The following is a 19063-nucleotide window of genomic DNA, read 5'->3' on the forward strand; positions in this document are numbered from 1 at the left end:
AACTCCATCCACCTTCCTAGACTGGGCCTAATTGTGATCAGCCCAGATGGACTGATGGGCAAAGAAGAAGCGATGGGACCCAAGGGGGTAACTCACAAAAAAGGACATCCCATAGACTTTGGGAAAGGAGATTGTTCAAAGCAAAGAGTATGAGCTTCAAAGATACCAGAAGGAATCATAATTCATGATAGATAGGGAGGCACAAGGAAACAAAGATCTGAGAATGGAACAAAAAAATTAATGGGATAAATACCAGGGATGAGGAGGAGAAAACACTTGCAAGAGATGCATGTTTAGCACCTTACAGTTTGCAAAGCACTGTGAACACATCAGCTTACTGGAGCCTCAAATTAACTATTTGAAAAGGGACCTCCAAGTCTTATGAGCCCCATTTAATAGATAAGGAAACTGAGGCTCAGAAGTCGTGATTCAGCTCTGGTGGCTCATCAAGAGAATTCTTGCCAACCACAAAGAAAAATCTGTGTTCAACTCCCAGTTGATGCAGAAAAATGAGGTACAGTTGGGTAGGAGAAAGTATGCAGAAGTAGAATCAAGTGATGAGATTTCTAATTCTAGCTCAGCTATTAATACCTTGTGAGACCTTGAACAAGTGACTTAACTTGCCTGATCCCCTAGTTTCCTCATTTGGGGGATGAGGGAGCCACACTAGATGACCAGCACAGTTCTTCCCATTCCCTCCAGATCTGTGTCCAGAGTCATGTATCTGATAAGTGTCAAAGGTGGGATTTGAACCAGGGTTGGTTTTCTTGACTCTAAGCAAGTCACTCTCTAACATCCCTCTCAATGATTAAGAGAAGAATTAGAATAATAAGGATGCAAAACACACTGCTCAGGGAGGGGGTGAGAATTCACAGAGAAAAAAATCAGTGTTCTTTCATTTTCTCTGCCACAGAGGATAGAATCAAGAACACAGGGGAAAAGACAGTTATGAGGGGACTGCCTGGCCTCCCTCCAAGGAAAAGACAAAAACCCAAGAACTTGATGGGAATCACCCAGTACATTCTGAAAGAGGGGATTAAAAGGATGGCATGTGGAGATTAAAAAGAGAAGCAGTGACCACTGGGAAGCAGTGCACCAAGGCCTAAAGGACCACATTCTCTTTTTTGCCAGTGTCAGAGTGGAGACTCAAGCTCAGCATGGCCGCTGACAGGATATTCTCAGGACAGCCCGCGGACAAGCTTGCGCAATGGGCCCGGATGACAGTCCAAGTGCGTAAATATGAATGACTACATCCAAGTATGGAAAAATTCCTAAGAGCAGTTGGTTATGAGTTTCTCAAGGTTCTTGATTACTGGACTCATGTCAACCTGGAGCAAAGTCTGAATGGACATTACAGAACTGTGTCACTGGCCCAGTTCTCACTGGCTGAACAAAAACAAACAAAATCAATCACTTGCAATACATAAATGGCCCGCTTGTCACATTTGCACCTGCCATGAAGTTGAGAGGCATGACTAACACCAGAGCAGGATCCAAATGAAAAGTTTGGAACAGGCTGAAATGATGACCCCAATCAACAAAGATAAAACGTGCTTGGAACGCAGCTACCTGGGACCACTCAGACACAGGTACGGCTCCAACAACCCAGATCACAGCTCATCACTTCTTCTTGGGCCACACAATGGCGCACTTCCCACAATTCCTCCATAGGACCAAGGCTGCCCAAGGCACAGTGGGACTTCCTCTGCTTTTTTTCACAGTCCTGGCACTTTCACATACTGACCAGTATCATAGCCGATCATGGGAGACATCAGTCATTTGATCAAGCAGTAAGCATTCATTAAGAGCTAGGCACTGGGGCAGCTAGTTGGCACAGTGGATAAAGCACCAACTCTGGATTCAAGAGGACCTGAGTTCAAATCTGGCCTCAGACACTTAACACTTACTAGCTGTGTGACCCTGGGCAAGTCACTTAACCCTCGCTGCCCCGCAAAAACAAAATAATTTTAAAAACAAACAAACAAACAAACAAAAAAGAGCTAGGAACTGTTGCTAAGCATTTAGGACAGAGAACAGTTAGCTCAAGACAGGGTTTTGTAGGGAACACAAACTCAACAGCAAGTCAACAGTGCAACATGGCATACAAGAAAACTTTCATGGTCTTCACCAAGGCAGCAGGATGGGGCAATGGATAGAGCAAGAGGCCTGGATTCAGGAAGACCCGAGTTCAAATCCAGCCTCAGACACTTACTAGCTGTGTGACCTTGGGCCACTTACTTAGCCTCTGTCTGCCTCAGTTTCCTCCACTATAAAATGGAGGTAAGAACAGCACTTATCTCGCAGGTGAGGATCACGAGATAATATTTCTTGTGTTTACCCATCAATAGAAGATATTCATAACACCAACTGAGTAGTCCCCAAATCATCTACAGCAAACACAGACTGTTGAGTAGCATTTTCACTCCCAAGTTTTTGAGCATTCTTGAAGTCGATGAAAGGCTGCCCTAGATGTCTCTTAGATTCTCTGTTTAACTCTGTGGTCTATTCATCTGCTAAATCATTTGCTTGTGACTCCTCTGCTCTACAACTTGACATGGCTCCCTACTGCCTTTTGGTCAAAATCTCTGACATGCCTTTCCACCTGTCCCCACTTCTAGTCTCTGACCAACCTTCTTTTTGCCCAATAACAGAAATCATCTGTCCCAGAGAGTTGCCAACCAAAACCACCTTCATCATTCCCACCAACAAGCCTTTGTTTACTTGCTGCCCATGAAATGATCTATATCCCTTCCCATCCATCCATACAAATACTCTGAGGTCCAACTCAAGTCATGGAGGTGTAAGGAAAAGAATTTTGGACCTCCAGTCATAAAAACTGAGTTCAAGAGCTGGTGCCAACCTATCCAAGCCACATAAAGCATGCAAACCTCCGTTTCCTTGTCTGAAAAATGGGTGTACTGACAGCTCCTCTCCTTGCATCTCAGAGCTGGTGTCAGGGAAGCATTCTCTGACGCTCTGGGGCTGAAGTCCTCTGAGGCCTCTGATGACTCGTGAGCCAAGAACTGAGCGGCCTCTCTGCACGGCTCCCCCTTCTCCAGACTCCCCAGGAACTAGCTGTCTTGATCACTCATTCTGCTGCTAAATCTATCCTGGCTAACAAGATTACAGGGATGCTGCCTGTACTTGTCTTATCTCCAAGGAGTTTCACAGTTCCTGGAGGGCAGGACCATCTCACACATTCTCAGGGTATCCCACTCAACATCTCAAGCACTCTGGGCACTTCTCCCTAAAAGAATGAATAATGAATCAGCACTGAATGTCAAAGGAGGGCTGAGGATGCCTGTGATGGGGGAAGCAGGTCCTTCCTATTCAGAAATGCTCACTCCTGCTCTCTTTAGAGCAATGAAGGAGGCTAGAGGCTTGGGAATGGCTGGAAAATGCAAGGTTCTGGGGTGAGGGACCTGCCGCACGGAAGGAAGCAAAGAGACCAACATTCTTATGTGACAGAAGAGGAAACTGAGGTGCAGCATGAAGAGATGTGAGGTACACACAAGGAGCAAGTGGCAGAGATGAGATTTGAACCCAGGGCTTTGGACCCCCGAATCAGGGCTCTCTCCACCATCCTTCTTGTTGTTGTTCGGTTGTTTCAGTCGTGTCTGACTCTTTGTGACCCCATTTGGGGTTTTCTTGGCAGGGATACTGCACTGATTGCCATTTCCTTCTCCAGCTCCTCATAAAACAAGGTAAAGCACAGAAAACGCCCCAAACTTGGAGCTCTTCAGTGCGAGGGGACAACGTGGCCTCAACATTCTTATCCAAGCATCTGAAAAAGCACTGCTGAGATTGGCACAAAGCATGAGGTTGGTTTTCTTAGCATCCACTTCTTTTCTGAATTTTATATTATCTTTTTACCAAATTCAGATTGTATCATTGTGTGTGTGTGTGTGTGTGTGTGTGTGTGTGTGTGTGTGTGTGTCGCACACATAGACAGAATGAGATATGATCCCAATGACAGATGAGGAGAGAGGTCAGCATTTCTCTACAAGGAATCAAAATCATCCCAAGCCAAGCAGGTAGGACCACAGTCCTTGGCTGATGCTCATTCAGAGAGGTAGCATGTCCAGGGCTGGGGGGAGGGGAGTGCCCCCCCCCGCCCCACCTCGCCTCCACACATTTGAGCATGGTCCTCCTTTCCAGGGGCCACATTTGTAGAAAGAAATCTGATCATCCAGGAGCAAACAGGACGGCAAGACGGTGCCTCCAGAACAGCTGGGGGTGCTTGGCCCCCACGGCCAGTGTCTCCAAGCCAGACCTTCATGTAAAGATGGATTTCACTGTTGAATGAAAATCCTCCTGACCCCCAGAGGGCAAAAGGAGAAGCAACAGGCGGGTGTGGCAAAGAGACAAATTTAGGTTTGAGGTCAGAAAAAACTTCTTAAAAACTATAGCCATCCCCTGTTAAAAGGTTAAACTTTTCAGATTCCTACGTGGGAAGATAATACGTCTAACTCGTAAGAGCTTTCTCAGTATTAGGGCAGATGATAGGAATATATTTAGACAGAGGGCCAGGTGGGAATGATGGGGATGATATCTGCAAATCACTTATTTTTTGTTTATCATTTTTTTGTGGGGCAGTCAGGGTTGGGTGGCATGCGTGGGGTCACTGAGTTGGTGAGTGTCTTGTGTCTGAGGGCTAATTTGGGCTCGGGTCCTCCTGGGTCCAGGATGGGTGCTTTGTCTACTACATCACCTAGCTGCCCCATGATGACATCTTTAGGGTAAAATTGACAGGGGAGAGGATTGCAATGGGGGAAGGGGGAGGGGAGAGGGAGAATGGGGTGAAATCTCACATGCAAGAAACGGGAAAGGATGTATGGAGTGGGGGGTCAGGGAATGGGGGAGGAGTGGGGCAGTGAATGAGCCTTACACCCCCATCAGAATTGGTTCAAAGACCTTACTCTCATCAGAGTTGGCTCAAGAAGGGAATAACATACACACTCAATTGGGTGGAGTAATCTATCTAATCCAGAAGGAAAGTAGGAGGGGAAGGAGATAAGGAGGGAAGGGTGAAAGAAGGAAGAGCGGAGTGGGGAAGGGGGCAGTCGGAAGCAAAACACTTTTGAGGAGGGGGAGGATAAAAGAAGATAGAGTAAATATCATGGGGAGGGAAACAGTTAACAGTAACTGTGAAAACATTCTGAAGCGGAGGCAAGAGTAATGTAAGATGATCATTACTGATTGATTGATTATTGGAGGAAGATGAGGAAGACCGACTGAGGATGAATGATGATAATGACAAAACGTATGGTACTTACTTTGCTGGGCTATTGTGAAGAAAATTCTTTGTCAGGTATGAGGTACTAAATAAATGTCATCTATTACTGTTGTTGCAATAACCAACTTGACACTAACTAGCTATGTGACCCTGGGCAAGTTGCTTAACCCTCACTGCCACACACACAAAAAAGATTTTTTAAAAAATAAAGTACTATATAAATGTAGTTTACTTTTTAAAAACAAATGATGAGCAGGATGCTATCAGAAAGACCTGGAAGGACCTGCATGAGCAAAGTGAAATGTACTGTATACAAAATCACAGCAATATTGTGAGATGATCTGCTGTGAATGACTTGGTATTTTCAGCAATGCAATGATCCAAGGCAACTCTGAAGGTCTTATGAAAAATGTAATCCATCTACAGAGGGAGAACTGATGGTATCTGAATACAGATTGAAGAATAATTTTTTTTGTTAGTTCCTTTCTTTATCTGAAGTTTTGTTTTTGTCTGTTTTCTTTCACAACCTGGCTAATGCGTTTTACATGACTGCTCATGTATAGCTTATATTGAACTGCTGGAGTTCTTGGGGGCAGGGGAAGAGAGAAAGAGAATTTTGAAAACAAAGGGTTTTTTTTAATTGTTGTCAAAATTTGTATTTTGCATGTAATTTGGGAAAATGAAATTCTAAATATAAAAAAAAAACAATTATAGCCATCCCCAAGTGGACTGAGAATCCTGGGGAGGTAGTGAGCTTCCCGTGACTCTTTGAGCACAGCCTAGATGACCACAGTCAGAGACATCGATTCTGGCACTGGCTGGATACAAAACTGAACCTAAGTTAGAATTCAGCCTCAGACACATACTAGTTGTGTGATCTTGGTCAAATCACTTTACCTCTGCCTCAGCTTGCTCACCTGTAAAATGAGAATCATGATAGAATAGCACCTACTTCCCGGGGTTATTGTGAGGATAAAACAATATTTATAAAGTGCTTTGTTGCCCTCACTGTTGTTGTCGTTACTACCACCATTTAAACAAGGATGATGACCAGCCGAGCCCCAGACCTACAGAGGGGAAAGCCAAGAATGTGCTTCCCAGAGAATGCGGCAGGGAAGTCTGAGACTGCACAAACTTCTGTGCCCACAAAGGCTATCATTTAGAAAGTGGTTTGCAGGTTGTATACACTCTTCACCACAGGTGCATGCATCAGGGAAAGAAAGGCTTGCTCAGAGTCAGGTCAGATTAGGCAGCGTCTGGGGTCCTTAAAGGCCTAGGAGTCTATGATCCTGAGAAATACAAGAGAGCAAGTGTGTTCTGTCATTGTTTTAATTCTCTCAAAAGCTAGAGGACATTATTATTCTCCTTTTAAACAAAATGTACACACCTTAACTTCTGAGATTCCACTTGAAGATTTCACCCATATGTGGCTAGACGATTTATCAGAGTTTTTGAATGCTACATTTATAACAATATTTAAATTTTAATGGCAAAAGATATGAATAGCATTATTTCATTCTATTTATCGAATACATGGGCGGTAAAACAGAATCATCTAGCTATTTTAGAAAAAGGCAGGAAAACTTTTATTTCCCTAATTGACCAAGCAGGAATTGTTAGCTTTCAGTTACTTGTTTCAATTAATATTGCATGCAACTTGTGGATCAGGAAGGAGGGAAACAAGGGTTCCCTCAGCAGACAAGTTCGGAAAGAGAGCTTTCACCAAGATGCACAGGAAGAGACCGACCTGCAGACAAGACACTCCTCTAAAGAGGAGCCCATTGTGACAGAGGCAAGAGCTACTTCCACAAAGACAAGGCTAAGGCTGGAGGGGGCAGGCATCACGACCAGCAATTCAGACTCTTACAATGAAAAGATGTCAGTGGGGAGGAGGAAGGGATATGGGGAGAACTATGGCCTTTCTCCTAAGAAGCCACACGCAAAATTCTCTGAGGAATCTTTCCATCCTGAAATGTCCTGAGGGCTCTCCCAAGGCTGGCCCAGCATCATTTCTACCATCCCCAGGAGAGACAGAGAAGGATATAGCGCTACTCACAGTCCTGGGAAGATCGGTGGCGGAATGTGAACCGTAAGTGACTGCGGTTGACATCCTCAATGGGAATTGCAACCTGCAACAATGAGGAAAAAATCCAGGTGTTCATCACATCTTCAAATAGCATTTCATTGTGAAACAGTGTTTGAACCTCTTTGGGGTCATGGCTTCTCACGCTACATGGGAAAAACAAAAGGATGGAGTCCAGGAGGCCAATGAAGGCCTTCTCAGAATCATGTTTTGTTTTGTTGGCGGGGGGGAGGGTGGGAGAGAATTAATACACAAAGCACATGTGGTTACAAAGGAAACCAATTATATTTAAATGATCATCAAAATACGTTCTTAACCCATGGAGCCCATGTTGAGAACTCCTGCTTTTAAAACTCCTAAGCATATTTGTAAATTCAGTCCTAGTGATTGTATATGATTACAAAAACACTTCCCTCACCACCGAGAAATCAGGTTGAATTCTGTGCTTCCAATTTCTCCAGCAGTCGTTTGTAATGAAGGCTTAAACAATGCCCAGGAAGCAAAGTCCAAGCCAGTCTGGCCGGCCAGATGGGAAAGGCTTCTCATTTCCCTGAGAAACCATGACTCATTTGGAATGTCATCTTAAGTTCCAATTTCTATTTTATAATACTGTTTCTCGCCCTAACCCTTGGGGACTGTGTCCCAGAAAGCCAGCCCCGGCCTTGTTGTTCTGTATGCAAACCCTTGCCCACCCAGGCTCAGACCTGCCTGGTGTCAGGTTAATTGGGTTATATCAACAGATGGCTTTATTAAGAAATCCTGGATCTCTGTGTGATAGGGAGCCTGGTTTGGACATCTTCAGGCGGCAAGTCGCTCCCCTAAGAGTCATTACACACACACACACACACACACACACACACACACACACACACACACACACACACACACACACCACCTCATAGAAAGGAAGGCAAAGAGCTCTCTTTAAAGGGCCCTGGCCATTTTTCTCCATGGAAGCCTTGTGTTGATGTCCCAGAGGAGGGGAGCCTACCATATTCCAAGAAAAGCTGAGGTTGTTCCTTAGCAACCTTGGCTGACTTTGTCGGCTCAGCCATCCAGCTTCTTTTCAGGGCCAGTCAGCCAGCATTATGACTTTGGGGGAGGGGGGTGACAAGGAGTGGGAGACGGAGAGGGTGGGGTTGGGGATGAGACAGAAAAGCAGTCACAGAGAAGAAGGGCAGCATGTGAGAGAGAAGAGGAAGAGAGGAGAAATAGAGAGATCCGGGGAAAGGGAAGGGAGGGAGGAAGGGGAGGAAGAAGGCAGGCAAGGGGGGAAGGAGAGAGGAAGAGGGGAAGGGGTCTATGGCACATGAACTCTGAAGCGTGGCCTTGTGTGACCCCGGGAATGTTTCACCTCGCCAGGGCCCTTTCTTTCAGCTGTGAGATCGGGAGGTTCAGCCAAATAGCTTCTGGGCTCCCTATTCATCCTTGATCTCAGATCCTATGATCTTACGGCCTCAACTGTGTCAGACTCCTTGAACCTCAGTCCCTTCATCTTCAAAATGGGGTTGGACCAGATGACTTCTGAGGAGGCTTCTCTCTCTAAATCTAGGATCCCATGACACCAGGAACAGTGGGAGAATTAGAATAGAAGGAGGGACAGAGGGAGGGATGGGAGGGGGGACGAATGAGGAGATAGCCCAAAAGCCAAAGGATACTCCCTGACATGCAGCCCAGCACCCCGGTCCATGATACCTTGACGGTTTCGAACCATCGAGGCTGCTTCACTTGGTAGTAAATCACAGACTTGTACTCCGAGAGGGCGTCATCGCCAGCCCCGGGGAAGATGACGTTCTGCAAAGGAAGGATCCAGAAGGTGAACCAGGCCCCTGCTGGCCCGGCCTGTGCCAGCCCTCTGCCTCCCTACAGCCACAAACACACACACACACACACACACACAAGGGAATACCTGGACCTTCTCCCTGCAGCATCAGCCAGAAGGAGGGAGGAATGATGCTCTCTAAGGATGGCATCAGAAAGTCACCTCTAAACTAAGTCCATCCCCAGCATTTGAGGAAAAGGAGAGAAAGGAGGTACACAGACAGACACACAGAGAGATAAAAAGACAGACAGACTCAGAGCAAAGGCCACAGCTAACGTCTTCTCTCGGGGTGTTAGTGACCTCTGGGTTTAGGAGTCATGCTACAGACAGTGAGAGCAGTGTGACCGACACCCCATGCCACAGCTTCCCCATAAGTTCAGGGCTGGGCAGAGGGAGCCCTCGGCTCAGGAGGAGCTGCTTTAAGCTGAAGTAGGGAAACAACACCATAGACTAGAAACAGGAGATGTTCCCATATGTTTTCCCTAGAGAAGGAACATCCAACAAGAAACACAAAACGGACCCTTCCTGATCCCCATAGAACTAGACAAAAGAGGTGAAGATTGTAAGAGTCACAAGGACACCACAGAATGGCTCGCACGGGGTCGGGCAAGATTGGAGTCAAAATCCTGCCTTCGACACTTGCTGGGTACATGACCCTTTGGGGCCTCCCTTCTCTAGAAACTTCGAGCAAATTCTTCCCTGACAGGGATGTCAAAATGGTCGAATGAAATAATGCATATACTGTGTTTACAAGTCTTAAACTGATAGACAAACAGGCAAACATCATCATAGGATGTGAAGGCAGAAACCAGTTTTTACTTCAGCCCCCTTCAAGTGTCAAGCTAAAGGCCTTGTGTGTAGTTGGCACTTAATAAATGCTTATTCACTTAAGCAAACTGGGGGAAAGAACTGAAATGAGGGGAAAGGAAAGGTGACGTATAAAAGGAAAGTTCTGAACAAAATTTAAATAGACAAATCAAATTGGATCCATCAAAAGGAATGAGACAGGGGCAGCTAGATGGCACAGTGGATAGAGCACCGGCCCTGGAGTCAGGAGTAGCTGAGTTCAAATCCAGCCTCAGACACTGACTTAGCTATGTGACCCAGGGCAAGTCATTTCACCCTGTTGGCCTCAGTTTCCCCACCTATGGGGGCAGCTAGGTGGTGCAGTAGATAAAACACCGGCCCTGGATTCAGGAGGACCTGAGTTCAAATCCGGCCTCAGACACTTAACACTTACTAGCTGTGTGACCCTGGGCAAGTCACTTAACCCCAATTGTCTCACTAAAAAAAAAAAAAAAAAGGAATGAGACAGAAACCCAAAGCCATCCATGGGGACCCAAAACCCAAAGCGCCTGCATCTCCGGGATGTGGCAGGGTCTATCAGCAAGGGAATAGAAGACCTGGGTCCACCGCAGACTGTGACCTTGGGCAAGTAGCCCCCAGTGTCCTCATCTGTAAAATGAGGGGTCAGAGTGGGCAGACTCTAAGCTCCCATTGAGCTCCAGGCTGTGACCCAGGTTCCTGTGATCCTCTACTGAGGAGGTCTTGCCTGGTCTGCCCTGGATAGACCCAAGAAATGGTTCAGCCCCAGTCAAGAAATGGGCCTGGGAAGTCAGACAAGGCGGTCTTGGGGCCAATCTAGAGGATCCCAGAACCCTCCAAGCAGTCTTCAGCCTGGCCCAGTGCCAGGAGCTGGAGAGAATGTCCAGACCCATCTGGGTCCTCGGATGGATTACTGAGGAGACAGTAAAGAAGCATCCTCTCAGCCTCAGAGCAGCCAACAGGAGCAGACTCCGGATGGCGACTCAACATCGATGGTGGAGTGGGCCCAAGATCTCAAAAAGAAAAGTTGATGGTTTCCTAGAGCACGGACTTCTCACTCTGGGCAAGGGGAAGAAAGGCATTTCCACAGCTCCTTAAGGATTGCCAAGTGCTTTAAATACATTATCTCACTGGACAGTGAATAAAAACTAAGGGCAGAAGAGAAGGGCACTGTGGAGACGGTCACTCAGATGGGCTCAATCCTCTCCTCCACATTCTGAAGTCAAGGCGAGGGCCACACGGAAAAGCAAGACCCCCCCCAAGTCCCAGAAATGAGTACCTCTAATCGCTTTCCATCTTCATCATAGACAGACACCGTGACCTCCACGTTCTTAGCCGTCGTCTTGCTGCCTTTATCAAAATCTCCTTGAACGAAAGTTACATAAATATCATTCCGAACATCACCTGAGGGGAAAAATGATACCTGTAAAGTCAATCCATTATGCATGGCATGACAGTGAATTATGCAAAATTTGCCAAACTCCCGTCTACCCTCTCAGAATATGATAAATACTAGATTAGGCAATTATGAAGCATTTTCCCAAATGATGTTTTTAAAAGACAGGCTAATGGTCATCTTTATTCACCAAATGTTTCATTTTCACCTTGCCTTGTCAAAGATAAAGATAAAACCTGGTGAAATCTGAATTATCTCGTCTGTCCTTTGGGTAAGGCGCTGACACAATCGACCCACCATCCGAGAATCCCCGGTTCAGAACCGGAAGGAGTCTTAGAAGTGGTCTTCCTCAACAATATCATTTTATGGATGAAGAAACTGAAGCACAGAAAAAAGACGGGATTATTGCCCAAGGTCACACAAGCAAGGAGAAGGGTAGGCGCTAAGATGTGAACAGAGGTCCTTGCCACTCAACTGTCCCGTCCACCAACAAACCATCAACTTCCCTCTATTTCCCACTCATTGATCATCTAATACTTGTTCATTTCTTCAGTCCAGCAATGAGCACTTGCACTAACCTATCCACACATGCTTGGATGTCAATCAACAAGCAACAATTAAGCACCTGCTCTGTGCCCATTTCTGTGCTCGATGTCAGCCATATAAGACAAAATCCCTAGTTCCCCTCCCCTGCCTCAGCAAGACCATCGTTATCTTCATCCTCCATACAGCCGGCTGGAGTCGGCTGCCCTGTAACACACCAGAGCCGTCCAGCCCACTCGGGGACTGAGCTTGTCAAGCGAAACTCTTCTGCACGAGGACCCAAGGAAAGGCGGGGCCCAGAGGACAGGTGAAGTTGACTTCAGGGGAAACGAGCTAGAGTTGAGCCCTGCAACAATCGGCAGCAGTGAAGGAAGAAAAGAAGGAAAATCCCCTTTCCTTCTGCCTCTGATGCTCAGCATTGAGCCCAGGATCTAGCATCAGAATTGCCATTGGGGGGAAAAAGCGGGCAGGGATGTGTAGACTTTTAAGTGGGAAGATTCTTGGGTCCTTTAATAGTGTGGCAAACAGGCAACCAGGGCAATGGGGGATAAAACCATGAAGAACCAGGGAAACTGGAGGAGAAACTGAGCAGGATCACAGGCTGACAGAGCAGCAGAAGGACACTTCATTTTACAAATGAAGAAACTGAGGCTCGAGCCAGGCCTTCCTTTCTCCAGGTCTGGCGCCCCATCTGCCTCAGCCCACTAGACGTATATCCTCTTAGATACTCCAAATGGGTCTCCTGCCTTGCATCTCAGCAGATTCCGTCTCTGAGCCTCATCTCTCTACACTCGCTCCCTCCGCAATCTCAGACTCCCACCCTCCGTCTCAACCTTGTGTCTGAGTTTCCAAACTGCATTTCCAAGCAACTGCTCGTTGTCTGTCATCTCCACTCAATGGCCACACAACAGAGTAGAAAGAGCTGGCTTTAGAATCGGAGAACCCGAACTCAGATCCCACCTTTGGCCCTTGCCATCAATGATCCTGCGGGCTCACCACTTCCTCCCCACAGATGCTCCTCCTTCTGACGCCACCAATTCCGCCAGTGGCACCTCCCTCCACACCACCTTCCGCGTCTGGGATCGGAGTACTGGCCTTTGCCCATTTCTCGCCTTTTATAACCAGTAAGTGGCCGAGGCTGCCTCGCACACAGCTCCTCAAGCCCCCCGCCTTACGTATTTCAGCAGCCATTTTCTCTCCTTTTCCTCCCCTCCAGTCTGTCCTTCCTGCTCAGCCAGAAGCATCTTCCTCAAGCAGATACCGATGACAGGATGGCAACTAGAAGCTGGGACACTGGCTTCATCTCCCCCCTTTATCCTGTGCCTTGCCCAACATGTCCCAGCTAACTAGAGGCAGAGGCAGGGTTCAAACCCAGGTCCTCCTCCCAAAGACTCTTTCCCAGACCCCACGTGGCCTCCTTGAGACACTCCTCTTAGGGCAATGATGCCCTACTGTTGGCCAAGTCAAGTTTAACGCCTTCATCTGGCATTCAAGGCTTTCAACACACAGGTGCTGGCCAACCTTTCCATCCTTCTCTCTCTTTTTGGGGGGGCAGGGCAATGAGGGTTAAGTGACTTGCCCAGGGTCACACAGCTAGTAAGTGTCAAGTGTCTGAGGCTGGATTTGAACTCAGGGCCTCCTGAATCCAGGGCCGGTGCTCTATCCATTGCACCACCTAGCTGCCCCCATCCTTCTCTCTTAAAGCCCCTCAGTCCAACTGGCCCTTCAGTGTTTTCCATCCATGCCCCAGGCTTCCCCTGCTCCCTGCCTTTGCTCATTCTATTCCCTGTGTCCCACCCCTAACCCTCCAATGTCTGACTCAATAGTTCCCTCCTTCTGGGATTCTCTGTGGTTGACCATAGCTCTCCCCCTGACCCCCAAAGCCCCTCACGCTCTACATGGGACCATCCACGCTCAAGTGCCATTTGCTATTAGGGCTGTTATTCTATGTGGGCTGCCCTAACCAGCCCTAAGCTACCAGAGGGCAGGTACCAACTTTGTATCACCCCTTGTGCCTCCAGAGCTTCCAGAACACAAAAGGTGCTGAGCAAATATTGGTGCCAACAAACTGAGCAAACATTTTAAATCTATAACCAGGAAAACATGGGAAGGGAACAAAGTGATTTTGAGGAGCGTACGGTGACAAACAGACTCTGGGGCTGGCAGGCCAGTCACGGATGCCCAAGGCACCAGCTGTCTCCACAGGCTGGGCTGTATCCACCAGGGTCTGTGCAGATTTCCTTTAGGCAGAGAGAGGTGAGGTCACAGTGAGATCATGCCTCAGGGTCAACTTTCCCATTCTGATTCTTAATGACTGGGCTCCTGGCGACTGAGAAGGTCTTGTTGTTAAGAAGCCAACTCATATGTTACCTTTTAATAAACTAAAACACTACTATTGCTTTAATGCAAGGAGCTGCTGTGGCTGACCCTGGGCTCCTCCTGACCTCTAATGTTTTCTGGGTATGACACAGCACTGGAGTCAGAAGACCTGAGAGTTTGGGGTCTGCCCCCAAATGACCTTGGACAGGTCTCTTCCCTTCCCTGGACCAAAGTTTTCTCATCTGGAAAATGGCTAAGATGATTTCGAATGCACAGCCTGGCTTCAAAACTCTGAACCTACAAACTATTTTAAATGCTGAAAGGTCAAAACCACATTTCCACAATGGAGAAGGGGCTGGCAGAGAAAAGCACATTTCTGCTGGGTCAGGAGGGGCCTCTATTTGGAGATAATATTCAATCCACAAGCATTTCTGAAGCATTTACCAAGTGCAAGGCAGGCCTTATGCTAAGTCCTGAAGATAGGAAGAAAAATCGAAAGAGTTTGCTGTCCTCAAGGAGCTCACATTCTAAGTGGGAGAATGGTATGGTCACAAGCATTGTCCCTTCCTGCATTAATTTTCTCAGAACAGCCCCAACTATAGAGATTATTGTTTCCATGTTATTGATGAGGAAACTGAAACGAAGCTGGAATCCAATCTCACATTCCTTCCAGGGCACCATGTTGGGTGATGAGCAATGGTGCTTCAGGTTAGACCTTGCATTCGGTCCCAGGATAGCTGTATATTCTTAAAGGCACCAGATTTTACCAGCCAGTTTGCAAAGGTCACTCGTCATTTCCTGAGGGCTAAGCACTTTCATTCTGGCCAATCGTCTTATGGAAAGTGACCTCCCTACTGAAGGAGGGAGGGATGGAAATGGAAGGCAGTGTCTCTCTCCCAGACAGTGTGGGCTTGACAAGTAGAATTAGTGCCCTCAGTGATGAGGGTGATCTGCAGGAGGGCAGGCAACCCCAGAGCCTTCTCTTCCGCTGCTCAGAACAAGTGTCCTGACAGAGCGGGAATGGATTTGGATATTGGGGGAAGAGGAGGCTTCCATATTAATATAGAAAGGGAACACTCTGGAGAGTCCTTTGGCCAGCAAGGAAACAAACCTGTCAACAATTAAATAAACTGACTGAGACTACTGGAAGGTTAAATACTGAAGGGGAAGCTTAAATATTTTGGGTCATATAAATGACAGGACAGGACTCATTGGAAAAGACCCTGATGTTGGCAAAACTGAAGGCAGAAGGAAAAGGAGACAGCAGAGGATGAGATGGGCAGATGGTGGCATGGAAAAAAGAGCATGAGCTTGGGCAGACTTTGGGAGATCGTGGAGGACAGAGGGTGTGGCATGCTATGGGGGGGGGGGTCACAAAGAGGTAGTTGTGATTGCAGATTGAACAACGATGCGTATGAAGCCAGATAAAACACAAAACACAAAGCCGAGAAAGCCTTCTCAGAGATGGAGGTGAAGAGGGGGCATCCAAGGGTTGGGGGCACGTGGGGACCGTCTCCCATGACGGCCCACCACTGGACACCAGCCGGTCTTTATCTATTGCACACCTCCTCAGTCTTCATCAGTACAACAAGCACGGAAAGAACCTTTCGCCGATGGAGGGGCCTGCATTCTGCTAAGTCAATCACCCCACCCCCCCACCCCACACCAAGCCTATAGCAGCCTGGAGCGCCCTCACACTCACCCGGCATGATGATCTCAGGAAAGCCCATTTTCCGAGCAACTGCAGTGGTTCTGTCCACTAAGTGGGGGAATTCTTTACGGATCTGGCGAATATCTCCAGGAAGAAGCTTCAATGTTACCCACAATCCTAAGGTACAAAAATCAGGGTTTTAGCAAGATAGACTCTAAGAGATTTAGTTGTTATGGCTGTTGAAGTCAGAATTTGAATTCAGGTCTTCTCAATCCAGAGTCAGTACTTTTTCAATTGTACTACGAGTATTATTCAATCAAAAGTCCTATAAAACATGATCGCCACTGGTGGTGGGGGTGGGGGCGAGGGTGGGGGATGGAGGCCGCCACCACATTTGGGAGCACCTGCTCTGTAGGACAAATGATTTCCAAGCATATGGCATTTCAAGTAAGCAAGAAGACAGGGCTGCTCAGGGAGTGGGCTGCCGAGACCGGCATTTGCATCACATCCAAGCAGGATGAGTGCAGGGGAGGATCTCGAACCCAAGTCTGACATTTCTACAATGCATCACGGGACTCCCAGGGGGGTGGGGGGTGGGCACGTCTGGGAGTCCAGCCAATCTGGGGGACAGTTTTGCTTTCACAAAACCCTTCTTTCAACAGTCAACAGAAATCTCTTGTGCATCTCGTGGGTGCAGAGGACGGCACTCAGAGCTGACTGAGGGACAAAGCTTAACCAAGGCACCACCCCTGACCTCATGGTGCTCACGACCCCCTCCGCTACAGGGCCCTGGGGAAACAGAGAAGCAAGGCCCAGCTCATCACGAGACAATGATAATAACCATAAATCATAACTGACATTCGCAAAGCACTTTAAGATTTGCAAGGCACTTTATATACATCATCTCATTGGATCCTCACAACTACCCAGGCAGGGAGGTGCTACTATTCCTCCCATTTTACGGATAAGGAAACTGAGGCAAAGAGCCCAGAGTAGTATCTGAGGCCAATCCCAAGCCCTGAGCTCTGTTCACTGTGGCCACACTTGGTGGCTCTGAAATTTTAAACTTGGAACTGGTAGGGACTGCAAAGGCTAGTGGGCCAACCCCCTCATTTTACAGAGGAGGAAACTGAGGCTCAGTGACTTGAGGTGGCACAGACCTGGAAGAGGCTCTAACCCATCCCTCTGCCCCTGCGCCATGTATAAGGAGTCTGCAGAGGGAGGTGAGTCTCCCCTCCCACGGAGCACACCCTAGCTAACGTCCACTTTCCAGTTTCCTCCTCAGGAGAAATGAAAATGAGCTTCCCAGCAGGAATTCTAACAGTAACAATAATGACGATGACCTTTCTATAGCACATTAAAACTTTGCAAAGAGCATCACTCCAGATCTGGGAAGTGGGGACACGTCATTGTTAGAATGACCATGATGCAGGCTTACAGAAGAGGAAGGGGTGAGCCCCCTGTCACAGGAGGGACCCAAGGACACCACAGCCAGAAGCAGAGGCCCTGGGAGGCAATCAAACCAAATCGGTCATTCCCCAGACGTGGGCACTGACCAGGACTGACTGGGTTGGGATGACCTGCCCAAGCCACCGAGCTGCTAAGTAAGTGACCAAGTCAGGTTTAGAACCCTGAGCATTTGAACTCCAGGCCCAGAGGCTTCTTTTCTAGCAAATCCTGGGTCATCACCTGTGAGGGAGAAGCAGGATCCAACCACTCGTGTTTCAGACAAACACAGCAGAAAAAAGCAGTCTCCCAACGTCTTGGGCTACTGACGCCAACTGTCAGCTCCCCTTATTCTGAAGCCTTGCTCTCCTCTGGAGGGGGGAGGCATAAAGACGGAATTGGCAGGGGCTGCTACTGCTAGAGAACCAAGGATGACACACAGGACACCACTGCTCCTCCCCCACATGTCAAAAAGATACGTGTCTGGGGGAGGGGGGGGGACAGCACAGGGAAATAGTGTATGAATCTGAAATGGAACATCTGGGAGATTCAGTCCCCTTTGACTGAAACAGTGCAGGCCTAGGGAGACTTGATGTTTGCTGCTCAATTAGTCTGCATTTAAAAGGAACGCCTGAAAGAAGGGGATGAACTCTTCTCACCATATGGGTGGTATTGTTGTTGTGTGGGTTTGGTTTGTTGTTTTTTTCTGGGCGGGGTGGGCATGGGCATTGTTTTTAATCCCCCACCATAGGAAGCAGTCATGGGCCATGGTGGCTAGAAGCCTGCCCCTGGAAAGCCCCATACTCAAGAGCCACCTCGGACATCTAGCGGCTGGGTGACCCCAGGCAAGCCAGAGAACAGAACTTGGGGGACTCCAAGGGAGGGCAGGGGGACCCTCTGGGTAGTTCTCTACGACCATAAGTCACAAGGTGCCCATCTGCAGCATAAGAGGTTATTTCCACACTAAGAGTGCTCAACAACAACAAAAAACCTCAATGAAATGACAAATCTAGACCAATTTTTAAAAATTCGCAGCCAAAAAAGTTTCTATAAATCTTTTAGCAAATGATACAGACAGACTTTTGAAGGATATCCGTAGGCTCAGTGTCCACATTCATTATAGGTTCCAAAGTAATTTCGAATGGATAGGAGAGCTGTGAGGTTCTGGCCCAAATATTTTAAAAAATGAAAAACACAAGCGATGGAATGATGTCTCTATCACGAGATAAAACTGCAATAACAGCACTTGTGGGATGGGCTAAGGCCGGTCAAAGCAATAATGTTCTTTCTAAGCCTTTTCACAAGACTGATAATGCCCACGCAGGCATGTGTCTGTGCCAAGGAATGCACAGGTATGAGTACACACGGAGAACTGTCCCTCCACACACAGTGACCGAGTAAAGGATGAATTGCTAACAGAAGCCAGTGTCCCTCTCGTTCTCTCTGCCAACATCTCTGGGGATATGGGGACACATCCCATTCCTCACTGCAACAAGTGCTTGCTCCCAAGCAGAGCCCTAGGCCAGTTTTATTTACATTTTGGCACCCACTTGGATTTCAGCCTGGTGCTGACCCAAGTGGCTTCCAAGGAGAGAGCCGCTTGAAGTGACCAGTCGATCAGCTCTCGCTACAAAGAGCACCAGGAAGTGTCAGGAAGCTGGTTTTTAATAACTCGTCCCCCTACTGATTAACAAGCTTCCTGACAGCAAACTGACAGTAGCCCATTTGGACCTCCTTAAGGA

The 19063-nt window shown here is 47.6% G+C and overlaps 1 protein-coding gene across 2 annotated transcripts in view; it reads right to left on the minus strand.

The window, feature by feature from the left end:
• Nucleotides 1-19063, minus strand: part of DOCK1 (dedicator of cytokinesis 1) — a 586118-nt gene that overhangs the window by 467609 nt on the left and 99446 nt on the right. For both annotated transcript variants that reach the window (XM_043984307.1, XM_043984306.1), the window contains exons 13-16: nt 15927-16052; nt 11246-11370; nt 9015-9113; nt 7293-7365 (exon numbers count right to left, since the gene is read on the minus strand). In XM_043984307.1, coding sequence (XP_043840242.1) covers nt 7293-7365; nt 9015-9113; nt 11246-11370; nt 15927-16052 — 423 coding nt within the window. The remainder of the gene's footprint in view (nt 1-7292; nt 7366-9014; nt 9114-11245; nt 11371-15926; nt 16053-19063) is intronic.

The sequence above is a fragment of the Dromiciops gliroides genome, chromosome 2 (genome assembly GCF_019393635.1).
Source record: "Dromiciops gliroides isolate mDroGli1 chromosome 2, mDroGli1.pri, whole genome shotgun sequence".
Classification (NCBI taxonomy): Eukaryota; Metazoa; Chordata; class Mammalia; order Microbiotheria; family Microbiotheriidae; genus Dromiciops; species Dromiciops gliroides.